The sequence below is a fragment of the Hippocampus guttulatus genome, chromosome 1 (assembly GCF_054856545.1).
Source record: "Hippocampus guttulatus isolate MCC_2025c chromosome 1, RoL_Hgut_1.0, whole genome shotgun sequence".
In the NCBI taxonomy this organism is placed as follows: Eukaryota; Metazoa; Chordata; class Actinopteri; order Syngnathiformes; family Syngnathidae; genus Hippocampus; species Hippocampus guttulatus.
The window spans coordinates 26,227,111-26,249,168 of NC_141261.1; the positions used below are offsets into that span (position 1 = coordinate 26,227,111).

Below are 22,058 nucleotides of genomic sequence, written 5' to 3' on the forward strand. Positions count from 1 at the left end.
TGCCGACGCGCAGGCAGCCACGCTGTTCCCGAGCGCTCCAGTGTCGAGGCCATCTTTGGTCGTCCTCGCCACTGACATCTAGTGTGGCCACCTTTACTCATCCAACCCCCCGCTGCTCCATCTCATGATTACAAAACACATTTAACGTGCCAACCAGGCGTCCGGAGCGGCTGCACCGAGAGCAGGAGACCCTCTGGCATTTTCCCCTTCGCTGCGTTTCTCACAGAAAAAAAAGAGGGCGAGACGGGAGAAGCGGCTAGACACCAACATGGATGAAGAATATGACGTGATCGTTTTGGGCACCGGACTCACAGTAAGACGTCAAGCTTCATTTTTGCATCCTCGTGCTGCTACTGAGCGTCATTTAGATTTGATCAGCGCCATTGAGGCCCGAAGCGCAAAATGCCTCCCGACGGCGCATTGTGATATTAGGACATCGTGAGAGAAATGTGCATTTTAGACGCTTGGATGGACGCTCAAGTACGTGCCATTAGGAGTGGAATGATACGTGGACGGGCGGTGACCGGTTTGGTGTGCGTGGGGGTGTAGTGTTGCAGCCTGTAGCATCTTTTAGGCGTCACCCCGCTGCTCCTCCTCGCCGCTGCAGGCCAGAGCTCTATCCACCTATCGAGTCGGTTGGCAATTGCTGCTTCACGCCACGTCACGACACGACATTAATGCGCTCTTTTGCACATTTTGAGGACATTTAATTCGAATCGCAAAAGTGGTCATTCTCGACGCAGGACCATTCTCGAATCAGTTTGTCAATACCCTGTTATTACTGGTGTGAACACGTGATCATGACACGCACAGTGCGGCTGACAATATTCCTGTTCTTTTTTTTTCCGAGCAAAGAGTAAAAGTCGAGAATTGCTGAAGCCAGAGTTGGCGCATGCGCACATGAGCCTGTCTCTCCTCCCTCTGCATCCGTCTGTTCAATTGGCATCACTTCCGCTATTTCGTCCGGGGGAGGGGGCTAAAAACACTTGAGTTAGGGCCTTATCACCCCAATTTAAAATGAAATTTGACCTAAGCTGCTATAAATTGGTGCAAATAATTACTAGTGCATTACAGATCACAGAGCGGATTCATGCATTTGCTCTCTTGTACCGCTTATCCTCCTGATAGGTCGCGGGTGTGCTGACTTTGGGGTATTGGCGAGAGGCGGGGTACATGTTGAACACCTGTACAATAAAGGACAGTTTTGAGTCTTCGGTTAACCAAACTATCATTTCTTTTTTCAATATACACTAGTGCTGCAACGAATGATCATTTAAATTGTTGGTTAATTTATATTTATGTTTTAATAAATTGATAAATTGGATCAAACCATTTTTTAAGTTCCATGCTTTTATTGAAAAGCTGAACATTATTTCTATTTGAGAGTGCAGAAAATGCACAAATATAACATGATGACGAATCAGTTCCCTTGTTTGGCTCGTAATATTAGTCAGAAAATCAGAGAAAAATATTGATTATTGTTTTCCAAAGTAAAGCAAATGCTTGCTCATGTCTTATTTGGAAAAAACGTTATCAATTTAATCAATTTGCTTTCATGCAGGATGATAGGATTCTGTGAATATTTACTGTCATTTATAAGGTAACCCTTTCAGGGACAGCAGTTACTCCAGTGGACAGCTTATCATGTTATCAGGTTACAGGATGCATGAAAGGGTTAAATAAAGTCTTCATACAATTGATCAGTTATCAAAATCATTGTCCATTAATTTTAGAATGGATTTGTTATTGATAACAGTGATTGATTAATTGTTGGCCCTTCATTTTTAAGATATTTATTTTTACTCTCCTGGGCCTGTAATTCAACATTTCTTGAGGGCCAAAACAATATTAATAATTAAAGCAAAAAAAACAAACAAACCGTGATCATATTTGTTTGGTGAAAATCCTATTGATTGACATTCCTCATTTGTTTGTAATTGTTTTGTGCAGGAATGCATCCTGTCTGGGATCATGTCTGTGAATGGCAAGAAGGTTCTGCACATGGACAGGAACCCCTACTACGGTGGTGAGAGTTCCTCCATCACCCCTCTGGAAGAGGTAATGGGATCCTCAATATGTTTGACATGCCACACAGTGGTTCCGTTTGCACTCGCTGCAGCGTCCATTCATGTTTGTCTTGGGCTTTCCCTCAGCTTTACAAGCGCTTCAGCCTCCCTAACAGTCCGCCCGATTCGATGGGTCGGGGACGCGACTGGAACGTGGACCTCATCCCCAAGTTCCTCATGGCCAACGGTCAGTTCGGCTTCCTGCGCAGAGTACAATAAAACACTTGTATCTCAAAAAAGGCTGAACAATTTTGAAAAATATTCTTAATGTGAATTCTTTGCCTCAATATCACATTTGCCATTTTCATACATGATTATTTTTTTTCAAGGTCCTTTTCCCTTGTATATATATTTTAACACACACCAGGTATATTAATCTGCAATACAATAACAGATATCAGATTTAATATACACACATATATTGGTGTTCTAGGTTTGGCTTACTCTAAAGCAGTGGTCCCCAACCTTTTTTGTGTCACGGACCAGTGGAGACAAGTACATGCTGCTCTCGGACCGCCAACCATTTTTTCATTATGTTTACCAGTTTTAAAGCACTGGTACTGACAACAAAGATAATTGCAGGGTAATTCAACATTTTATTTACATCTATTTTTTTGTCATTAATTTCAAACAGTGTTATTCCACAGTACAACAAATGTAGAATGAAATAACACAGTGAACTATGAAGAAATGGACCAATCAGGAATAATAAATACGCCTCATAATGTAAACGCTAATGTTAAAGTTATGATCCTACGCTCGGTGTTAGCATCATTGCTACTTGCAAATGTGACTGATCAAAAGATGACACGATTGATCGCCGGCTAGTTATTAGCGACTAAACTGCTCATGTTTACGTGGGCAGGCTGGTCAAACTCTGCTCTCATTTTCACGCTTTCCACTTGATTGGGTGCTACTTGTTCAAATGATTCAACAGCTTTCTTGGAGTGCCTTGGTTTCGTTGACATAGCATGCACAACAGCGTTCTCCTCCACGTTTCTCCGGAGATACCGTTAGGGGAGGAACTTCGCTTGTCAAAATAGCTTCATCTTCGCAAGTCATGACTGCCCATCAATTGCGCGTTTAGCTGTACGTTTGGTCAACTTGTTACTGTGACTTTCTGTTTGCTGATTTTTCTTTCATTTATTGGCAGATTTTGTTTATTTCATCTTGCAAACCAATGTTTGAAGGCGGACTCCTGTTGGCTAGAGTTGCGCACATTTCTGTCACGTCTGATGGAATAAATTTGGTCACAGCTGTCAGGTCTGTCTCTGTGCGGTCCGGTCCCAAATAGGCCGAGGCCCGGTACCGATCCACGGATCGGTGGTTGGGGACCACTGTGCTAAAGTAAAGGCAAAAGATCGACAAATTAAAATGCACGTTTATTTACCAACTTCAATTGGAGTTAACTTTCTAAACACTGTGACTTGCAGTCTTCTTAGTTCTCACGACAACCATTTGACAAAGTTCTACCAAACAAGTGTGGCGTAAACACAAGTCAACAAGTCATAAATTTGTTTGAATTACTTTTAAGCAGGTTTGTTTGTTTTTTCTTTTTCTTTTTGAAAATGCTTCATTTTTGTTTTTATTAGTTTTGGTTCTGTCTCTCTCTCTCTCTCTCACTCTATCTATCTACCGGTATATATAAAAACAAACCACAATTCCCAAACAACTGTGCAACCTTCTTTTTGCAGCTGTCCTGAGTACCGATATAAATACATTTCAAATAAACCTTGAAAGCTCATATATAAAAACAATTGACAAAGATGAAAACGAAGTCAATTTTTGCTATAATCATAGTTAATTTTGTAAACATAAAATGTAGTTCCAGTTAACATTTTTTGAATAGCTTTCTCAATTATATTTCACAATTTTCGTTAACAAAAATGCTTTTTCGAATCTAGTTTTAGTGATTTCGTTTCGGGCGTTGTTCTTCAGAGGATTGTTGTCACTTGAGCATCAGCTTGTGTGCGTGAGCGCAGGTCAGCTGGTGAAGATGCTGCTGTACACAGAAGTGACTCGGTACCTGGACTTCAAAGTGGTGGAGGGAAGCTTCGTCTACAAGGGAGGAAAGATCTACAAGGTGCCGTCCACTGAGACTGAGGCGTTAGCTTCAAGTAAGCCAAACACCTTCCACAAGTCGAGCACCGCCGTCAAGCGCCGCCTCATAAGTCGCTCCAATGCTTAAATCTCCAGATTTGATGGGAATGTTTGAGAAGCGCCGCTTCCGCAAGTTTTTGGTCTTTGTGGCAAACTTTGACGAGAACGACCCCAAGACCTTTGAGGGCGTGGATCCCAAGACCACCACCATGAGGGATGTTTACAAGAAGTTTGACCTGGGCCAGGATGTCATTGATTTTACCGGCCACGCCCTCGCCCTCTACAGGACGGATGAGTAAGAGCACCCACGTGCATGTCAATTCAAGTGTCAAGTATGATGTACAACTTTATTGTCAAATGTGCAGTGTGTGCACATCCTCCCTCTTAAACAGACAACAGACAACAAAGGTCCCATTCCATCAAATTCTAATTGTTTTCATTGTTTTATGCATAACCTAGGTCACAATCAGGCTATGCAGTTTGCCAATTGTTTGAAATAGTCGACAAAAGCCAAAAGGCTTGCAAAACAAGTGGATCAGATTTTGGTGTTGGGGATTCGAGACGGCGCGCCTACGACGTGATTTCTACACGCTGAGCGCCTGCGGCTTGTGCTTAGAACCCCTTTGGATGAGCTGCCAGCCTCCAACTAGTTGAGAAATAAAGTGCTTCAATTTATTTTTAGTGAAACTCCAAAGCATTTTGGAACCAGAGAGGTGCTCTGTTTGGGCAGATTTTGTGGGGGGAGGCTTCACCAATACATACTAAAAATAAATGTCTGCGTTTCACCCTACACTGCCACACAAACACATACATTAGTCAGTGCCCTCTGGCGGCTGTGATGTCGCACAGCGTCACCATGGAGGCAAGTTTATTGCCCCCCCCCCCCCCCCCCCCAAATCTGAGTACCAGCCAGGGATTGAGGCTTAAACGTCCAAGGCAGCAAAAGCGGTTCATGATGAGATCGACTCTGTTTTCGTGTTTGTCATCAGGTACCTTGATTTCCCCTGCCTGGACACTATCAACCGAATCAAACTGTACAGCGAGTCGCTGGCGCGTTATGGAAGAAGCCCGTACCTCTACCCCTTGTACGGCCTTGGAGAGCTGCCGCAGGGATTTGCCAGGTGTCGTGACAATGTTCATTTATCTGCTGTTTCATACGGATGGGCATGCATGAACAGTCCCTTTTCACTCTCGGTAGATTGAGCGCCATCTACGGAGGCACCTACATGCTGAACAAACCCGTGGATGAAATTGTGATTGAAGGCGGCCACGTGATTGGCGTCAAGTCTGAAGGCGAGGTATGGTCGATTATAAACAGTTCCAAATATGACTCAGTGGTTGGACAAAAGCTTCAAAATAGAGCAACAACAACAACAAATAGAACAACCGAGGCACTTTAAATGGTGGCAGGTGTGCGCTGACATCCGATTTCTAAAAGGGTGCGCACACTTTGTGCAAACACGTCATCTCAGTTGATTCCGTTGACCTCCGCTCTCAGAAAAAAAGTTAATTGGAAAACGCTTTGAAATGACTCATCATTTTTTTGTATCTCAGAAACCTGTCATTTGAACAGAAGTCATAAGAATGATTTATGTGAACTTTGCTCCAGGTGGCTCGCTGCAAGCAGCTGATCTGCGACCCCAGCTACATCCCCGACCGCGTGCGCAAGGCGGGCCAGGTGATCCGCGTCATCTGCATCCTCAGCCATCCCATCAAAAACACCAACGACGCCAACTCCTGCCAGATCATCATCCCTCAGAATCAGGTCAACCGCAACTCCGGTGAGCGTCACTCAAAATCAACATGGCATCGCATCATACCGCAAAGTTATGTTAAATTAGCGCCATTGATGAAATTTTGATGAGATTCTGATCATCACTTCAGTAAGGTGATAAAGACGTCATTCTTCCAGCGCAGAAACCTAGTTGAAGCGCAAGAATTGAGAAAAATCGAAAGATGCTGAAAATTTAGTGCGTGCCTTCATTTTGAGCAGACTTGGAACTACTGTAATGCACTTTTTACTGGTCCCCCAAAAGTGCCAGAGTGAGAGACTGCAACTTTTTCAAAACTCTGCTGCTCGGTTGTTTACGAGTAGAACTCGGACGAGTGAGCACATCAGTGCGCTGTGGTGTCTTCCTGTAACATCTGGAATTGACTTGAAGGTCCTTCTCTTTGGATATACAACACGTCGTGGGCTCTGACCAAGTCACATTGCCGACTGTCGTCAATCAACTATTAGCCTCCAAGATGCCATTGTATTGTATTCTTGGAATATACAGTATATCTATTTTTTATTTTACGACTGCTTTAATTTGCTTATCAGTAAATCGGCGACAACTATCTAGCTGAGATCTCCGCTAGAACAGAGGTTCTAAAACTCTTTTAGTGTTGTTTTATGCTTTTTCTTATGTATTGAAATGCTAATTTGTTCCTTTCGAGGTTCTTGTTTTTTGTACTGTGAAGCACTGTGAGCTACAATGCTCTTGTGAAATGTGCTCTGTAATATAGTGTGAATTGAGACAATCTGGTCCTTTGTGCAGACATCTACGTGTGCATGATCTCTTATGCCCACAACGTGGCGGCCCAGGGGAAGTACATCGCCATTGTCAGCACCACGGTGGAGACCAATGAGCCGGAGTCTGAGATCCAGCCCGCCTTTGAGCTGCTGGAGCCCATTGACCAAAAGTAAGTCCTTCCTTTTCCATCGCTACCTGTAATCGACGTTCGGCTGGAGAACCATCTCAGTGAGCGATTGGTTTCTTGCAGGTTTGTGGCTATCAGCGATCTCTACGAGCCCACGGATGACGGCACGGAGAGCCAGGTGAGATTATCTCGAGGGATGTCGGCTATGTGTTCTAGAATTGATTCTTCGATCAGTTATATTCATTGGATACAAATAATTTGCATTGCAGTTCATTTCCAAATATTTTTTTCCTAATCTCTGTTTCTCAACTGACTATTACTGTTTATTTGGTGTATATAGTTTCGATGATGAAACAAAACCAAATAAAAAAACAATGGCACGATATAGCACGAGTGGGAGAGATGTAGTGAACCATTTGGAAAGTGACGGCGACTTCTTGGTTCTTGGCTGATGCCAAGGAAGGCGGCTTGTTTGTTTTCCGAGGGTGTTACAGGTTCAACTACATGTCAGTCACAGGTCATTCAAGTCTTCAGCTGCAAATAACAATTATTTTCATAATAGATTGAACTTTTTTTCCATATATTCCTTATGAATCATATAAATATCAATCACCGAACACTGTCATCCAAAAACGATCAATTGTCACACCTCTAGATCGATTGGTCGTAACAACAGCAATAACCTCGCATGTCTTGCCAGATCTTCGCCTCCAGCTCCTACGACGCGACCACTCACTTTGAAACCACCTGCAACGACATCAAGGACATCTACAAGCGCATGACGGGCAGCGACTTTGACTTTGAGAACATGAAGCGCAAACAGAACGACGTGTTCGGGGAGGACGAACAGTGAGCGGCCCGCTCGAGAGGGAGGCGGCGGCCTCGGAAGGAGGCAAAAGGGGGTCGATGGCAAGGTTGGAATGAAGGCGGCGTGAAAAAAGTGCTGCGCCCGCCTTTTGCCTCTCTCCTGACACGCACACAAACATACACACTCCACAGTCGCCGAAAAGCAGGGCTGATACGGTCCTTCATTTCATTGTAGAATCTATAATCACGTCTTGTCAGTAGAGGTCCATTTAGGAGGCAGGTTTGAAGCATTTCATGATTTCTCTTCCATCTTTTCTCTCATCTCACTTAACAGCTTCGTGTAGAATTTTCTGGAAGGCTCACGTGCATGCATCATAGTCACACGCAGTAGTATTGTGCAATCAAAACGGACGGCGCCCCGAATGCCGGACCGTGCGCGGCACCTGTCAGCCCTGCTTTCATCCGTACTACACGCCAGTCCTACTTGGGGCGAAACGACACGCATTTTCTGTAAATGGCTCTGTCGACCGATGTGCTCATTTGCCACGCTGTCGTGTTCCCACGTGCGCTAGCAGGCCAGCTCACCGGTTGGCTCTTTTCTGTCACTCCCGTGCAAAGAAGCCCTTTGGTTTACATGTCACATCCCTTTTACCATGGCAGTAGTTCTAACATTTAAGACGATTCGAGAGGTTTTTTTTTTGCATTTGGTGCACGTTTTCACTGGCTGAAGTTATGACGTTTACATAGGCGAGGTTCAAACTGTACTTGAGCAGAAATGCTGTTGAGAGGAAATAAGACTGAGGTGAGACTTTCTTTTTGTGGCAGTCAGAAATGACAGATGTGATCAAGTTTTCAATCAATTTGTGGGAAGTTTCACTCTTACGTGAATGAAGACTGAAATTTTGGCAGAAGGTGAAAGTGCCCAATTGTGTCCCAGTTGTTCCAACCCTCCCCATAGTTCAATGTGATGAGTCAGTCGCTTGGAGGCTAAATCAGAATCAGAATCATCTTTATTGGCCAAGTATGTAGAACACACTCCGGAATTTGTCTCCGTTGGGACGCAGGCGCAATTGGCAACTTTTTGGGACTAATCACCACCACAATGGAATTGAAATCAAAGCAATACGATGTGATTGAACTGCAGACGTTCAGCTTGAATTTGGTGGTCTTACATCCAAATCAGGTGGGCGCCACTGTAGGAATGACAACAATTTGTATCCGCGTGTGCCTCCCACTTTTGAAAGGAGCAAAAGCAATGGGACAAATGAAGAATCCCAAGTCAAACTTTGACTTTTGAATACTTTGGTTGCAAATCCTCGGCAGTCACATAAAAGCTGAAGTGTGGAAGGCGTCATCAGCAGATTTCATCCCTGGTGGCTGCAAGTATCTTCACTTCCTGCTTATTGCTTGGGGTGTTTTGCCTTCACTTTAGTCAACTCAGTCAGCGGAATGCATCCTCTATCAGATCCAGGTCAGGTGAATTGGCTTCCAAAACTCTTTTGGCGCTTTCGAAAAATGCTTCGGATCATTGCCCATCAGCATTGTGAAGCGCAGGCCTTTCAATACGTTCTGATTTATTTAGCGAAGCACTTCAGAATTGCTGCGTTTGTCAGCGGTGACATCATCAAAAAATTCAGATTGGCAGCCATACATGCCCACCGAGCCGTGGAGCAGCCGCGCAGCCAATCGGGCCATTACGTTTGCTGAGAAGGCAAAAAGACACACTGGCGTTGGCACCTGTATATATCCTCAAATTCAAGCTGAAAGTCTGCACACCTTTTTGGTTTCATTCATTCTGGAGGCGTTTAGAGCCAAATATTCAACAAGCGTGTCCAAGTCCCAATATTTATGAATGTGCCGAGTGAAAGTGTGAGTTTGGTGACAGAGGGCCGTGAGATGCCTGCACAAAGACAATGCCGAAGAGAAGTGCCGCCCCACAACAAACCGACACGCCGGTATTTGCTTGAAGAGAAGTGCCGCCCCACAACAAACCGACACGCCGGTATTTGCTTGAAGCCTTAATTTGGGGTTTGATTCAAATCTTTGGGCTATTACGTTCCGCTTAACGGCGCTCGCTCACTTGCGCTTCCGCCCTCTCGAATCGTTTCCTTTAGCAATCGCTCACTCGGCAACCCTATAAAGAGTTCATGGGAGGGGCTGGGTATATGTCTTAATTCTATTCCCTATTTATTCAATCCAGTACCGTCATTTGGCTTGTTCTGCAACGTACTCGCACACAAATACGGAGCGATGATATGTGTTTCATTTGACCTTCTCCAGCCATCCTTCCGTCTGATGTTTGTCACGCTTGGATTGAAAAAAAAAACAACAAAAAAAAACGGTATCAGTGCCGGCCCAAGTCCGAATGTGAACAGTTGTGTTTTTGCCAACTTCACACTGTTTATTCTTTGTTGAACTCAACACTGTTTGTGGCTGGACAAATGTGACCTGAAAATAACTGGAATACTCTTTCCTCATTAATATATTGCCCTGCCTTCCTTAGCATCAAGTGCTATAACATCTTTTATTATTTATTGAAAACAAAAAGGCCCACCTGTGGTTGTACTGTTTTAATTCTCATTGTTTGGCCTTTGAGACCCACTTATTGACACTTTCCCATTCAATTGACTAAAGAAATAGGCCGAGTGGTAGAAAACTTACTGTCCTTGTTTGATCACTAGTATGTGAACAATGCCTAATGTCTTGTGTAACAAATACAATGAATTAAACTATGAATGAAATGATAGAAAAAAAACACATGGCGAAATCTGTAAAAATGGTCTGCCATTTTTTTTTCTAAGATAAAACCAATGGATGCATACAATAATTCTCCTTATGCACGTTTACTAAAACAAGAAAACAGGAGCGCTCATACTCAATGTTGATTGACTTGATTGCAAGTGATTTTGATTTGCTGCGATGGGACAAAAACAAACACATGATTATTGCTGCCGCACGTTATGGCTAACATGTACGTCTTAAAATCAGGGGTGTCAAACATACAGCCTGCGTGCCAGAACCAGACAACAGGAGGTCCAATCCGGCCTGCTGGCTTAGAGAACGCAATAATTGCAATTTTTGGGAGTATTTTGTATCCCGAAGGGCGGCCTGACAACCTCTTCAATGACCACTTACCACTTAAATGAGATTCTGAAATGCCTGATATTGAGGCAATTGGGAAGACTAAAAGTAGGCCACTGTCATTCCAGTTCTGTTCAAAGGAACAACGCCTTGAGAAATCTTTGAAGAAATGAATGCTGCAAAATTTCAATCAACACCACCATTTCATCACAGGGTGGCTTGGTGGAACCCTTTTATTTTCATGCGCCGCCCCAACTTGTTGATAAATTTGTCTACATTTACAAGGTAGGGGGACAACTTTCCCAATTGAGGCTGTTATGTTGTGATGATGGATGTCGTCAAGATGGATGCGAAAATCTATGCAAATTTAAAATTGTTTCTGTATCTTTAATAGTTGTTTTATAAAAGGCACGTACAGTTCATAGATCCACTTTGATCTGTAGGTTGCACATGTGGAAATGGGGGGAAAAACGGATTGAGAATTCAGTTTTCTCTGTTGAAACGGCATAAATTCTTCTGAAGATATTTCAGGTTGCTTTTATGATTTGCAAAACATAATCAACAAATGTCAATATTTTCAGGAGCGACTTTGCACCAAAACAATGGTTAAAAAAATAGGAATAGTTGTTATTTCTAGTTTCTTAAGCCACAGGTATACTGGTTCAGCCCACTTAAGATCAAAATGGGGTGAGTGTGGCCCCTGAGCACAAAAGGAGTTTGACACCCCTGGCTCATATGATGCAGTTCAGTGACGGTTAAGGCACTTTGTTTTGAATTTGCACATATAGTCTGTCGTCTTCGCTCCACCGCTGCACAGAGAAACGCAGATTGTCACAAAAAAAAATGTGACAACGCCGTAGCCCGGTCAAGTGCTGGTCAGTTTTTTTGTAACAATGTCACAATCACCTCCACTGAGACAGGGTAGGACCCCTCTGGGCTACGACTACACGCCGTCCACCACATAGCGGGCGTACGGCTGACCGAGCAGTCGCTCCACCTCCAACTTGGGCACCACCCAGCACTGCTCCACGTGTCGCCTGAGTAGCGTGTCTTTCAGAATCTTGTCCTGCAAGGTGACGCGCAGTAGCTGAGTGCCACGCCTCAGGACCCCCTGGACCAATTTTCCGTCACTGTTTTCACTGTGATGATAATCGCTCACAGCTGCTACGCTCATGGCAGCATGCTGGAACTGGCCTGCACACACAATGGAAACGCTATGTTAGAAATCACTGTTTCTGTCATGGCTTTGCTCTCTCTGTCTGTCTTTCTTTTTTTTTTCGTTCGTTTTCAGCACTAGCTGGAGTGGAGGGTGTTCCTTCTTCAAGGGCGCACCTGTGTCTTGTTTCCTTAAATTTATTATGTGTCCTCTTCAGTTATGCATTTCAGGAAAGTCGGGAGGTTTTTCGTCATGCCATCTCGCGCCGCTCCGATCGTGTTAGTTCGGGTTACCATGAATGAAGATGCATAATCCAGATATTAATTGGAGTCTCCCGTCTTTAGAGAATTGGAGTCTGTTTTGTCACGCCCACTAAGGTCTGCAGAGCCCTAACATGAACCATTCATCGCGCTGTCCACTGAAATTATTCGTCCAAATCAAGTTCCGGAAGAATATCATGACTAAATAACAGTCTTTAGTAGAGACCCTCACTCAGTCATCTCCTCATCGAACATACGACTGTGTCATTGAGCTCCTTCCAAATTAAACCCTCCCAGGTTTGTGTTTGTACCAAGTGTCACAACCTGAACAAAAGGCGCTGAGGGAGTAGATCTGCGCTTTGGCGGCTGAACTCATTCATCAAAAGACACCTTGCAGGTGCAAAGGTTCGTTGTTGTTTTGTTGGTGCTTAGGGTAACATTAGCCCCGTTTCATGGTCAGAGACAACGGTCAAACAGGCATCTTTGGGGGTAAATACTGTACTGTAGCCTCTCCCTCTGTTACTCTCTCTCTCTCTCTCTCTCTCTCTCTCTCTCTCTCTCTCTCAGCCTGCCTGCCTTGTTCTTTGACAAAATTAACACTCTCCTATTATTAAAACATGTCATCACAAATTGAATAAAGAAGAATAACATGTCTGGAGACAATTGACCAGACAAAATAACAGAAAACTGATCGCTCCCCTCTCTAATCTTGTCTCTTAATGAGCAATTGACAGCGTGGCTTTGACAGCTATAGGTAGAATTTGGTAGTATTTGGTAGAACTGTAATAGTGAACTTTCCTATGCCGTTTCCAATACCGTATTGGTTTGAATGAACAGCTCTGACATTTTTTTTAAATTCATTCCGATTACAAAAAAATGCATTTGATGTTCGTATGAGTAAGATAAAGCCTACAAGGATTGGGTTAGTTCTCAACATTAAGCTATGTGACTCGCGTGACATGCATAAAACATGTGCAGATTGCAGAAAATAAAACCTGAACATCAAGTGTGTGTGCGTGTGTGCGTGTGCGTGTGTGTGTGTGTGTGTGTGCACGTGCGTGAACCTCCTGCCACCCCTTTGCCACCCCAGGTAAAACTTTCTAGAGCTGCCACGTGACCCTGGAGAAAATGTTTGGCTTGCGTGTCTGCAGCTTACCCAGCAGGCCTCGAGTGGAGGCAGACAGCCCAAGTCCACGAGTGATGTAGAAGCCCAAGTGCGCCATCTGCAGGTAGCTGGGGTGCTTGTAGTGGTGAAAGAGAACCAGAAAACGGACATCCTCGGCCAGCTCGATCCAGCAGCCCTGGTGGTTGTCCACAGCAACCGTCACGCCCTGCCTCGTCACTGATCCTGTCCGGTTGACGGTGAGAGTTTCGCGCCCTTCGCCTTCGACCACCACCTCCTCCAACGACACCGTGATCGCGATGATGCCCGCGTGCCCAGCGGTTGCCGAGATGCTCAGCCAATCAAAGTAAGTTCGCGAGCGGTTTTCGTGGCCGCGCTTCGGGGGAGCTCCAGTCAGGTGGCCGTCCACTGTGATTCCTTGGAGGGGTGACAGACTCCGTTATACACCCACAAAAACCAAAAGCAAGCATATGGGCCATTTTCATACAATTTGATCAATAACGATAAAAACATACTGCAGCATCTTAACGTCTTAAGAGCTCCTTTTTTCCCCCTTGTACTCAGGGTCCTTCTTTGTCACTCAAGCTGTTTTGACAGTTAATGCCACTGGTGGGCGCCTTATGATGTTGTTGCAATACATCAGAGGGACCTGTGTTCAGACGTGCCAGGATGTGGCAGCCATGAAGCATTCAAGCAATAGCAGATGGCAAAATGGATGCTGTTATTTGTGAGCGATATGTAAGAATTGGTGAAAGTGTCACAACAATTGCATGTCTTTACCGCTATTATGAAAATAGAAAGACAAGAATGCAATGGGTTCAATGTGTAGTTAGGATGCTTGAGGCAGCTGTTTCTGGAGAGTTTGAAGGGGAACGCATGGAAGTGTACAACTCACAGGAATTTTATGAAGTTGTCTCTACCGTTAACCAAGAAGCATTTTCAGTGGGTCACCACCATTAGCTCCGTCAGCGGGTTCTACCAACACAGCTGTGGCCAAATTTCTGTCACTCTCATTGTGTATTAGTTTTCCCACATGGGTTGAAGAAATCCTGTTGTTTGGATGACATTTGCATTGGACTGCCACGAAATTTGTGTATTCATCTCAAATTACATGGCTTATTATCGCCTCAAATTTTAAATCATCAATAACTATAATAGAAATGAAACAAATAATAAAAATAAGACTTCAAGCATTACAGTTTCAGCTAACAATGCTAAATTGGAAACATACGTTTGTTTGTTTTTTAGACGTCTTGATTGTTATTATCAAATAATATGAAAATGTCTCACACACAGTGAACCCTGAATTAGCCGATTAACAATGAAGAATGAAATAACCTCTCTGCGGGTCCTCCACCAGCCTTAGCACATCGTTAGGTCGGCCATCGACGGTGAAACACAAGTTCTGCTGCTGCTTTGGCAACTGGAGCACAAAATGAGGATCTCCATCAGCTGGAACACATCAAGTTGGGCAAAATTAAAACTCAGGCATGCATTTGCTTTAACTCTTGAATTACGTACCCCATCAATCAGTCGGGTTCATCGAAAAAGCGAGGAACCTGTTTTAAGGACCACAGATCTCTATATCATAGATACTCAACACAACCATTTGAGCGAGAGTGTTTTTAAAGGAATGATGAACACATTTGTTATTGTAGGCCTCAAACAGAGGTGCCCTATTGCACCATACAAAGATAAGATGCCTATTAAATGAGTCACTATGGTGATATCTTATATTTTCTTCAATATTTCCATGCATTAAAATACACAAAAAAAGAAGGAATCCAATGCACCCAAACTTTTCTGTTTTCACAAGACCCAGTTTGCGATGATTGTCTTATGATTGCAATGTGGGGTTTTTTTGCATCCATATTTCTTGACTGAAAATTTGAATCAGCATATCGGTGGCCTCACCGCGTAAACCCTCTGTGTACAGTTACACGTATACTGTTAGATCAGGCTTAGTAATAAATACCGTATTGGCCCGAATATAAGACGGCCCTGATTATAAGACGACCCCCTCTTTTTCAAGACTCAAGTTTGAAAAAATACTTGACATATTCGAAGGATTGAACACTAAATACATTTTTATACAGAAAATAATTACAGTAACATCTGAAACAAATGATTCTAATAATATATTTGAGAGAAAAAGCATGTTATTTTGCCTCATTCAAATCTTAATATCTGAACATTTAAATATGTAAACTAAAGTGCAATCACATTCGTAACGGAATGGCTTCTGATTTTTGAAATGTAAATGACATCATAACTTCTCCTCAGCTGCCGGTTAACCTGGCCGATCTTCGACCCACTTTTCTCCAGATTGTCGCTACGTTTCTCCATTTTCTGTTATCTCTTCTATTATTTTCTTCTCTTTTCTTTCTTACCGCTATTTTTTCTTTTTCGTGCTACCGCTATTTTTATTTTTATTCTTCGTGACAGGGGTTCACTTTGGCCTGGGGAGTCAAGTTCAGCATTCGCTTCAATATCTGGCGCCATCTAGCGTCGTGAATGGGTATAAGGTCTCGACCCCGAATATAAGATGACCCCCACTTTTTCAGTCTTCTTTCAATGCAAAAAACACCGTCTTATATAGGACGGCAGATAAATAAATACATACAAAAATACATGAAATAAATGATGCGTAATGAGGCTACGAGTAAACAAATCGGTCACCTGATGAGGAGAAGTGCTCAGCGCTCAGTCTAGATGGAGGTTCTAAAAGCACAAGACATTCAACTAAAGGACAATCTTCTTCACCCCCAAGCACTGAAATCAATCACAAGACTCCACAATGTATGGATGGCGTCATCACAGTGTCTCGGCAATTCAACCCTTTGAAAACGATACCTACCGAAAGATTCCGTGTCGGCAGCTTTGCCCCCTAAAAAGAGAGAATAGTAGGCAAAGATGTTTTTCAGAGAGTAGAGAATAGTCTCACGTTGACGTTTTCAACTTACAGGCATCATAGTTGAGATCGTAGTCGTAGTCATACGTCGCTTCATAGTCTACAAATATTAGATTATTATTATCTTAATCATGATAAGAATGATTAATCATACTTACCTTTCACAAGGTCAATATCTGTTAAATAAAAGATGTGTGAATGTAAATGAGAATGAAGATTGTTTTGAACCAAAGTGCACCATTTTTTATTTAAAAAAAGCTTTTCACTCCACCTTTTCTGTGGATCTGAATGGAGGTAGAGACATCTGGTGGAAAGATAAAGAAACAACATTTACATCTAGTTAACAGTCTCAGGACACCATTGCACATCCACTAATTAGATCGCGATTCTCAAACTCAGCGCGTCCCAGTGAACTCATGCTGATGAGAATATTCAAAACATGGAAAATATCCTTTTATTGTAAATTTAGAAGAGCTACAAAATAGTTGGATGTTAACAATGGAACACATGCGATCAATTGTGATGAAATCAAATGACAGCTCTAATTATAATTATTCTTTTCTGCTTTGGTAAAGCAATTTGGGCGGTTGTGAAAGCGTGACATAAACGAAGTTGGGTGGAGTTATTGGCCTGACTCGTCTCAAAACTCATTTGTATTCTTTGGCTTTTGACTTAGCATGACTCAGATTTGACCTGGGTTCTATTCTTTTGTGCTTTCTATTGTCTTCATTATTAATTTATGTTTTATTGTTGTATATATGATATTTGCTCCATGAGTTATTTCGTTGAGTTAAAATGGTAAACAAGGTGGCATTTACCCAGAAGGCCTGCCGCCTCCCACGGCCTGGGCTCGTGTGTCACACCGGGCATGGGCGCAAAGGTGGCGGCCACCAGATTGGCGACGCGGACGTCGCTCTCTGCTGAAGCCTTCATGACGTTTCCTTCTAAATCCGGAGCAGGAACCGGAGTGGGAGTGGGTGGCGTGAGCCCAGATGAGAGGTGAGGCTGTGTGCCGGTGATGTCTGGGTGAGGAGATGTGGTGCTGCTCTCTGGTTCCGTGCGCCTGGTTACGGGTGCGGAGGTGGAGGATCTCTTGGGGAGGGCGGGTGTTGTGCCGCTGCTTGCCACTGTTGGCACAATGAAGGGCGAAGAGGGCGTAGAGATCTTTCCAGGTGCGGGTGGTTGGGCTGTCTTGGCAAAATGGAGAAGAGAACTGGACATTTTCCCAGCAGGAGGCACCGAGGAGCTTTTGGATTCATTCTGCGGAGGCTTTTTACCAGAGAATGGCACTGGGGTAGGCTGAGTGGCAGCGAGGCGAGAGGTTGGCGTTGTTTTCACAGTTTTTGCGGCGGGGGGAGGTGCTGAAGTTTTTTTTGGTTGTCTGGGAGGGTTCGGCTTGCTGGTTCTCAGGTTAGAGGAGGACTGGGGCCTCTTTGCAGCGGACGTTTTGGTTGTCGCCGTTGTGGTTATCGACGCTGAGGCAGAAGGCTTCACAGTGGGAGGAGTGACTTTGTCCGCATCGGGCTTCACGACAACTAAGGACGTGACGGGCGTGACAAAGTTGTACTCCAAGGAGAGGTTGATGGCCTTGTCTGCCAGGAGTTTCTGGGAAACAGCATCCGTGGTGTTGAGTTTGGCCAACAGCAAGTCCTTGATTGTGAAATACGCCCAAAGACGACGCACAAAGCTGGACATGCCTTCGGAAGATCCCGAACAGTCAGGCGAGCGCCAGGTGCTGTTGATTAGGATGTCGTTCTCCAGCTTCATACGCCGCTTGGAATCATTGGCAGAGAGCGAAACCTTGAAGTCATTCAGTCCCGCTCGAAGACGTCCTGCCACCACCAACTCGGAGCCTCGGAAGTAGTTTGGGAAGAGAGAGCGGGTGACATCGAACGCCTGATGGTCCAGATAGTCGAGTTGGACGTCGGACAGCAAGGGGCTGGCTACCTCGTCGTAGAAGCCTTTGAGTTGCAGGTCAGCGTCCGCGTCCTCGTAAACCATCCGAGCCACACCGCGGTTGTCCAGTGCCAGACGTTTGAGGAGCGGGAAGTCTGCGTCGTCCCCGAAGGCCAGTCCAAAGAGAGAGGCCGAGCCCAACGCCTTCTTAGCGTTACTCAGGATGACATCGCCTGCCGTCACTCCAATCGTGGCCTCGCCGTCGGTGAGGAAAACCACCAGGGGGACGCGGCGAGAGCCGGAGGACGGGGGGTTTACCAGCTGGGCGGCTGAGAGCAAAGCCGCGTTGATGTTCGTCCCTGAGGAGAGAAGGAGAGAGCAACACTGCAGAAGAAGAAAAACAAAGACGAGGCAGACCTCTGCCAAGGCAACACAATCATGACCAATCGTGTTACACTTGGGAACAGTCAAACAGAATGAAAACCATAGCCTTGGTTTCAAATCTTGATTTGGAATCTTAACCCTTGTTTGAACCCCAAATTAAGATCCCTAACTGTGACATGAAACCCCAGTTTGAAGCCGTTAGCCTTGTTTGAAAACCTAATTGCAAACCCTAAACTTGGCTTTGTAGTCTAATTTGAAACGATAACTCTTGTATAATGGCCTAAATTAAAACCCAAATCCAGGGATGGGCAATTTAAATACTGGAGGACGCCACGATTTTTCATCAGCGTGACAAACAGCAAATCTTCAAGGAACTCCACAGTGTGAAACACAAAAACAATATACAGCAAAATGTAAAATGAATTCCCCGAGAGGGATTATCATTAATAAAATCATGATCATTCTTTCATCCATTTTCCGAACCGCTTCATCCTCACTAGGGTCGTGGGGGTGCTGGAGCCTATCCCGGCTGTCTTCGGGCAGTAGGCGGGGGACACCCCGAATCGGTAGCCAGCCAATCGCAGGGCACACAGAGACGAACAACCACGCACGCCCCCACTCACACCTAGGGACAATTTAGAGCGTTCAGTCAGCCTGCCATGCATGTTTTTGGAATGTGGGAGGAAACCGGAGTACCCGGAGAAAACCCACGCAGGCCCGGGGAGAACATGCAAACTCCACACAGGGAGGCCAGAGCTGGAATCGAACCCGGTACCTCTGCACTGTGAAGTCGACGTGCTAACCACTGGACGACGGGGCTGCTAAATCATGACATATCTTTTTTAAAAATCACCTCATTCGAGTGCCTAATCTAACTTTCACACCCTAAAGTGCTGTGGCAATCAGATAGACATACTGGATGTATTTTGCAATGACACTGCTAAGACAAATCCAAAAGTAATGATACAGACTCACATCCTTCCGCAATAATCCTTTTGACGAACTCTTTGGCGTCCCGTACGTTCTGCCGCGTGGCGCGCACCGTGCATCCTTTCTTCCAAGTGTGAACCTTATCGGAGAAGGTGACGATGTTAAAGTGGTCTCCTTCCCGAAGGTCCCCGAGGATAGTGTTCATTGCCTGCTTGGTCTGCTGACACAAATAACAAATGATGAGGCTTATTCCACAAATGGATGACACTTAATAATTCATCCACAAAATTCAGAAACAGCTTGTTGGGTAAATGAGACAAAATGGAATAGCACTTGTAAACTAAATATTCCGTTCCTCCATTTTCTACCGCTTATCCGGGGGTCGGGTCACGGGGGCAACAGCTTTAGCAGGGAAGCCCAGACTCCCCTCTCCCCAGCTAATTCTTCCATCTGTTCCCGGGAGATCCCGAGGCGTTCCCAGGCCAGCTGGGAGACATAGTCTGTCCAGCGTGTCCTGAGTCGTCCCCGGGGCCTCCTGGGGCAAATAAAATACAAAGGATACATTCAGAAATGTTTTTCAGGTGCACAGCAACATATCATATGACAAATAAAATGCGTCATTAAGTGTGCCGTTGGTTGAGATGGAAGAATCATGATTATGATCTGTTTTTCTTCAAACTATAATAAAAGATATATGTTATAAATCGTCTGTTTCAGAATGTGGGTTCCCTAATTCTCCTCGAATTCTGGAATGGTTCAAGAATTAAGAGGAAAGCAAACCAAAATGATTATATTTGGTCTTATGTTGTGACTAGACCTGTTTGATTTTAGTGCCGATCATGGAGCCGCTGATGTCGATGACAAATATGACATCCTTGGGAACCACGGGAAGTCCTCTGGGTGCAAAGTAATGCACAAAGTAGCCATCAAACACCTGAGAGGCAGCGAGAAGACAAATGTCAGACATGTATTTATGCCTCCGTTTAACAGCATCGGGTTTCAACGAGGTCGCTCACCTGGATGTCACCCATCAGGTCTGTTAAGTTCACGTCGTACTGAATAACAAAGTCCGCGTTCAGACCCTTGGGGGAAATGCTGACCTGCTGCTGAGGAGTGGGAGTGTAACGAATCCGAGTGCGCTCCACGCTCTCTTCAACCTGAGTCGATGCAGGAGGGCCTGCATCACCTGCAGGAACACGTTACGGCAATATGTACATTTCAACAGTTTATATACAAGGTTCAAGGAACAAGGGCCAAAGTGCAATAGGCTTCACTTAGGGGTCTCAGACTGGACATATGACAATTTAGTCAACTTAACAGTATTCATAGAACACTTTAAAACAACCACCGGTGGATGCAAAGTGCTGTACATCTACTTACGAACGTCTCTTCATACAAAAATGTCAAGTCACGAAATGCCTCAACAGAAATATTATCTCTAGTTGCGAAAGAAATTTCAAGATAAGAAAGGTAAAAATTCAGTATGTGTTGCTAATCGCAGCTCAAGAGTTTCCTGAACTCAACATACTTGTAGCTGCTCTGCCATTGGCTATTACCGAGCATCATCCTGGCATCCCATCGGCTAAGAGGGACCTCTGCCGTATGTGTCTGTGCGTCAATAGATAGATATGTGTTTATGCAGCGTCCTCGACAGTCGGGCGACCGCTCACTCTTGCCTTGGACATATTCGAAGGATTGTTAAAAGCCGACAAACGCAGACGTCCTTTGCTCAGTTCTTTACAAAACGCAGGCAAAAACCACTTCCTGAGAGAGAACATGAACTAAAGAGGGCAAAAAACGATGAGGACGCAGTGAAAAGTTAAATGACCCTCATTTTTATTCTTTATTTTTTACATTCTGCACAACTCTCATTCAATGTGCAATAATCTAATTTGTAACATGTATTTGTTACATATTTTGATGCATTTTATGCTTTAGAAAACATTTATGTCTGAATTTTAGGGGGCTTAGAACGGATTAGGGCATTTACATGGTAAACGTGTCTCTACTTACAACGTTTTCTAGTTAAGAAATTTCTTCCGGAACCAATTAATTTCCTAAGTCGAGGTACCACTGTACATGGACCAAAAATAATTCATACGCCAACAACAAACAATCCAACAATACATTAACAACAAAGACAGTACAAAGCACAAAAATAGTAGAACTAAAACTCAAGTCTCATGCTGAGTCAAAAGCCAAAGAATAAAAATGAGTTTTAAGACGAGTTTTAAAGATGGGCAGTGAGGGGGCTTGCCTAACGTTCAGTGGGAGGTCATTCCAAAGAGAGGGACCAGCAATGGAAAAGGCATGATCCCCACTGAGCTTGGCTCTCGGTACCTCTAATAGTGTGTGTTCCGCACACCTGAGGCAGCTGCGTAGGAGTGGAGGGTGGAGGAGCTCAGAAAGGTAAGGTGGGACGAGGCCATTAAAAAAATTGAAAACAAATCATAGGATCTTAAAAGAACTCTAAAATGTATGGGGAGCCAGTGAAGGGATGCGAAAGTAGGAGTTATGTGCTCCCTCTTATCAGTACCAGTCAAGATGTGAGCAGCAGCATTCTGGACCAAGTGGAGACGCTTTATGGAGGATTGGCGGACTCCAAAGTCAAGTGCATTACAGTAATCCAGCTAAGATGTAACAAAGGCATTAATTACTGTTTCAAAGTGCTGTTGGGAAAGTAGAGACTTTACTTTAGCCA

General features: G+C 44.3%; 2 protein-coding genes across 5 annotated transcripts in view; one reads left to right on the forward strand and one right to left on the reverse strand.

The window, feature by feature from the left end:
• Positions 1-10,393, forward strand: gdi1 (GDP dissociation inhibitor 1). The gene is made up of 11 exons (XM_086122898.1): positions 1-313; positions 1,951-2,058; positions 2,154-2,253; positions 4,049-4,183; positions 4,263-4,461; positions 5,156-5,287; positions 5,365-5,464; positions 5,776-5,947; positions 6,707-6,851; positions 6,933-6,987; positions 7,510-10,393. The coding sequence occupies exons 1-11, from the start codon at positions 269-271 to the stop codon at positions 7,660-7,662; spliced, it is 1,344 nt and encodes a 447-aa protein (XP_085979024.1). The 5' UTR covers positions 1-268; the 3' UTR covers positions 7,663-10,393.
• itih6 (inter-alpha-trypsin inhibitor heavy chain family member 6) overlaps positions 10,172-22,058 on the reverse strand; it is a 24,811-nt gene continuing 12,924 nt past the window's right edge. For 2 of the 4 annotated variants that reach the window (XM_086122889.1, XM_086122882.1), the window contains 12 exons: positions 20,374-20,543; positions 20,175-20,291; positions 19,403-19,574; positions 16,966-18,402; positions 16,419-16,451; positions 16,306-16,323; positions 16,200-16,247; positions 16,094-16,123; positions 15,916-16,008; positions 14,575-14,688; positions 13,270-13,653; positions 10,172-11,891 (listed from right to left, as the gene is read on the reverse strand). In XM_086122889.1, coding sequence (XP_085979015.1) covers positions 11,641-11,891; positions 13,270-13,653; positions 14,575-14,688; positions 15,916-16,008; positions 16,094-16,123; positions 16,200-16,247; positions 16,306-16,323; positions 16,419-16,451; positions 16,966-18,402; positions 19,403-19,574; positions 20,175-20,291; positions 20,374-20,543 — 2,867 coding nt within the window. In that variant the 3' untranslated portion in view covers positions 10,172-11,640. The remainder of the gene's footprint in view (positions 11,892-13,269; positions 13,654-14,574; positions 14,689-15,915; positions 16,009-16,093; positions 16,124-16,199; positions 16,248-16,305; positions 16,324-16,418; positions 16,452-16,965; positions 18,403-19,402; positions 19,575-20,174; positions 20,292-20,373; positions 20,544-22,058) is intronic. The other 2 variants (XM_086122897.1, XM_086122896.1) reach the window with 2 other exon arrangements.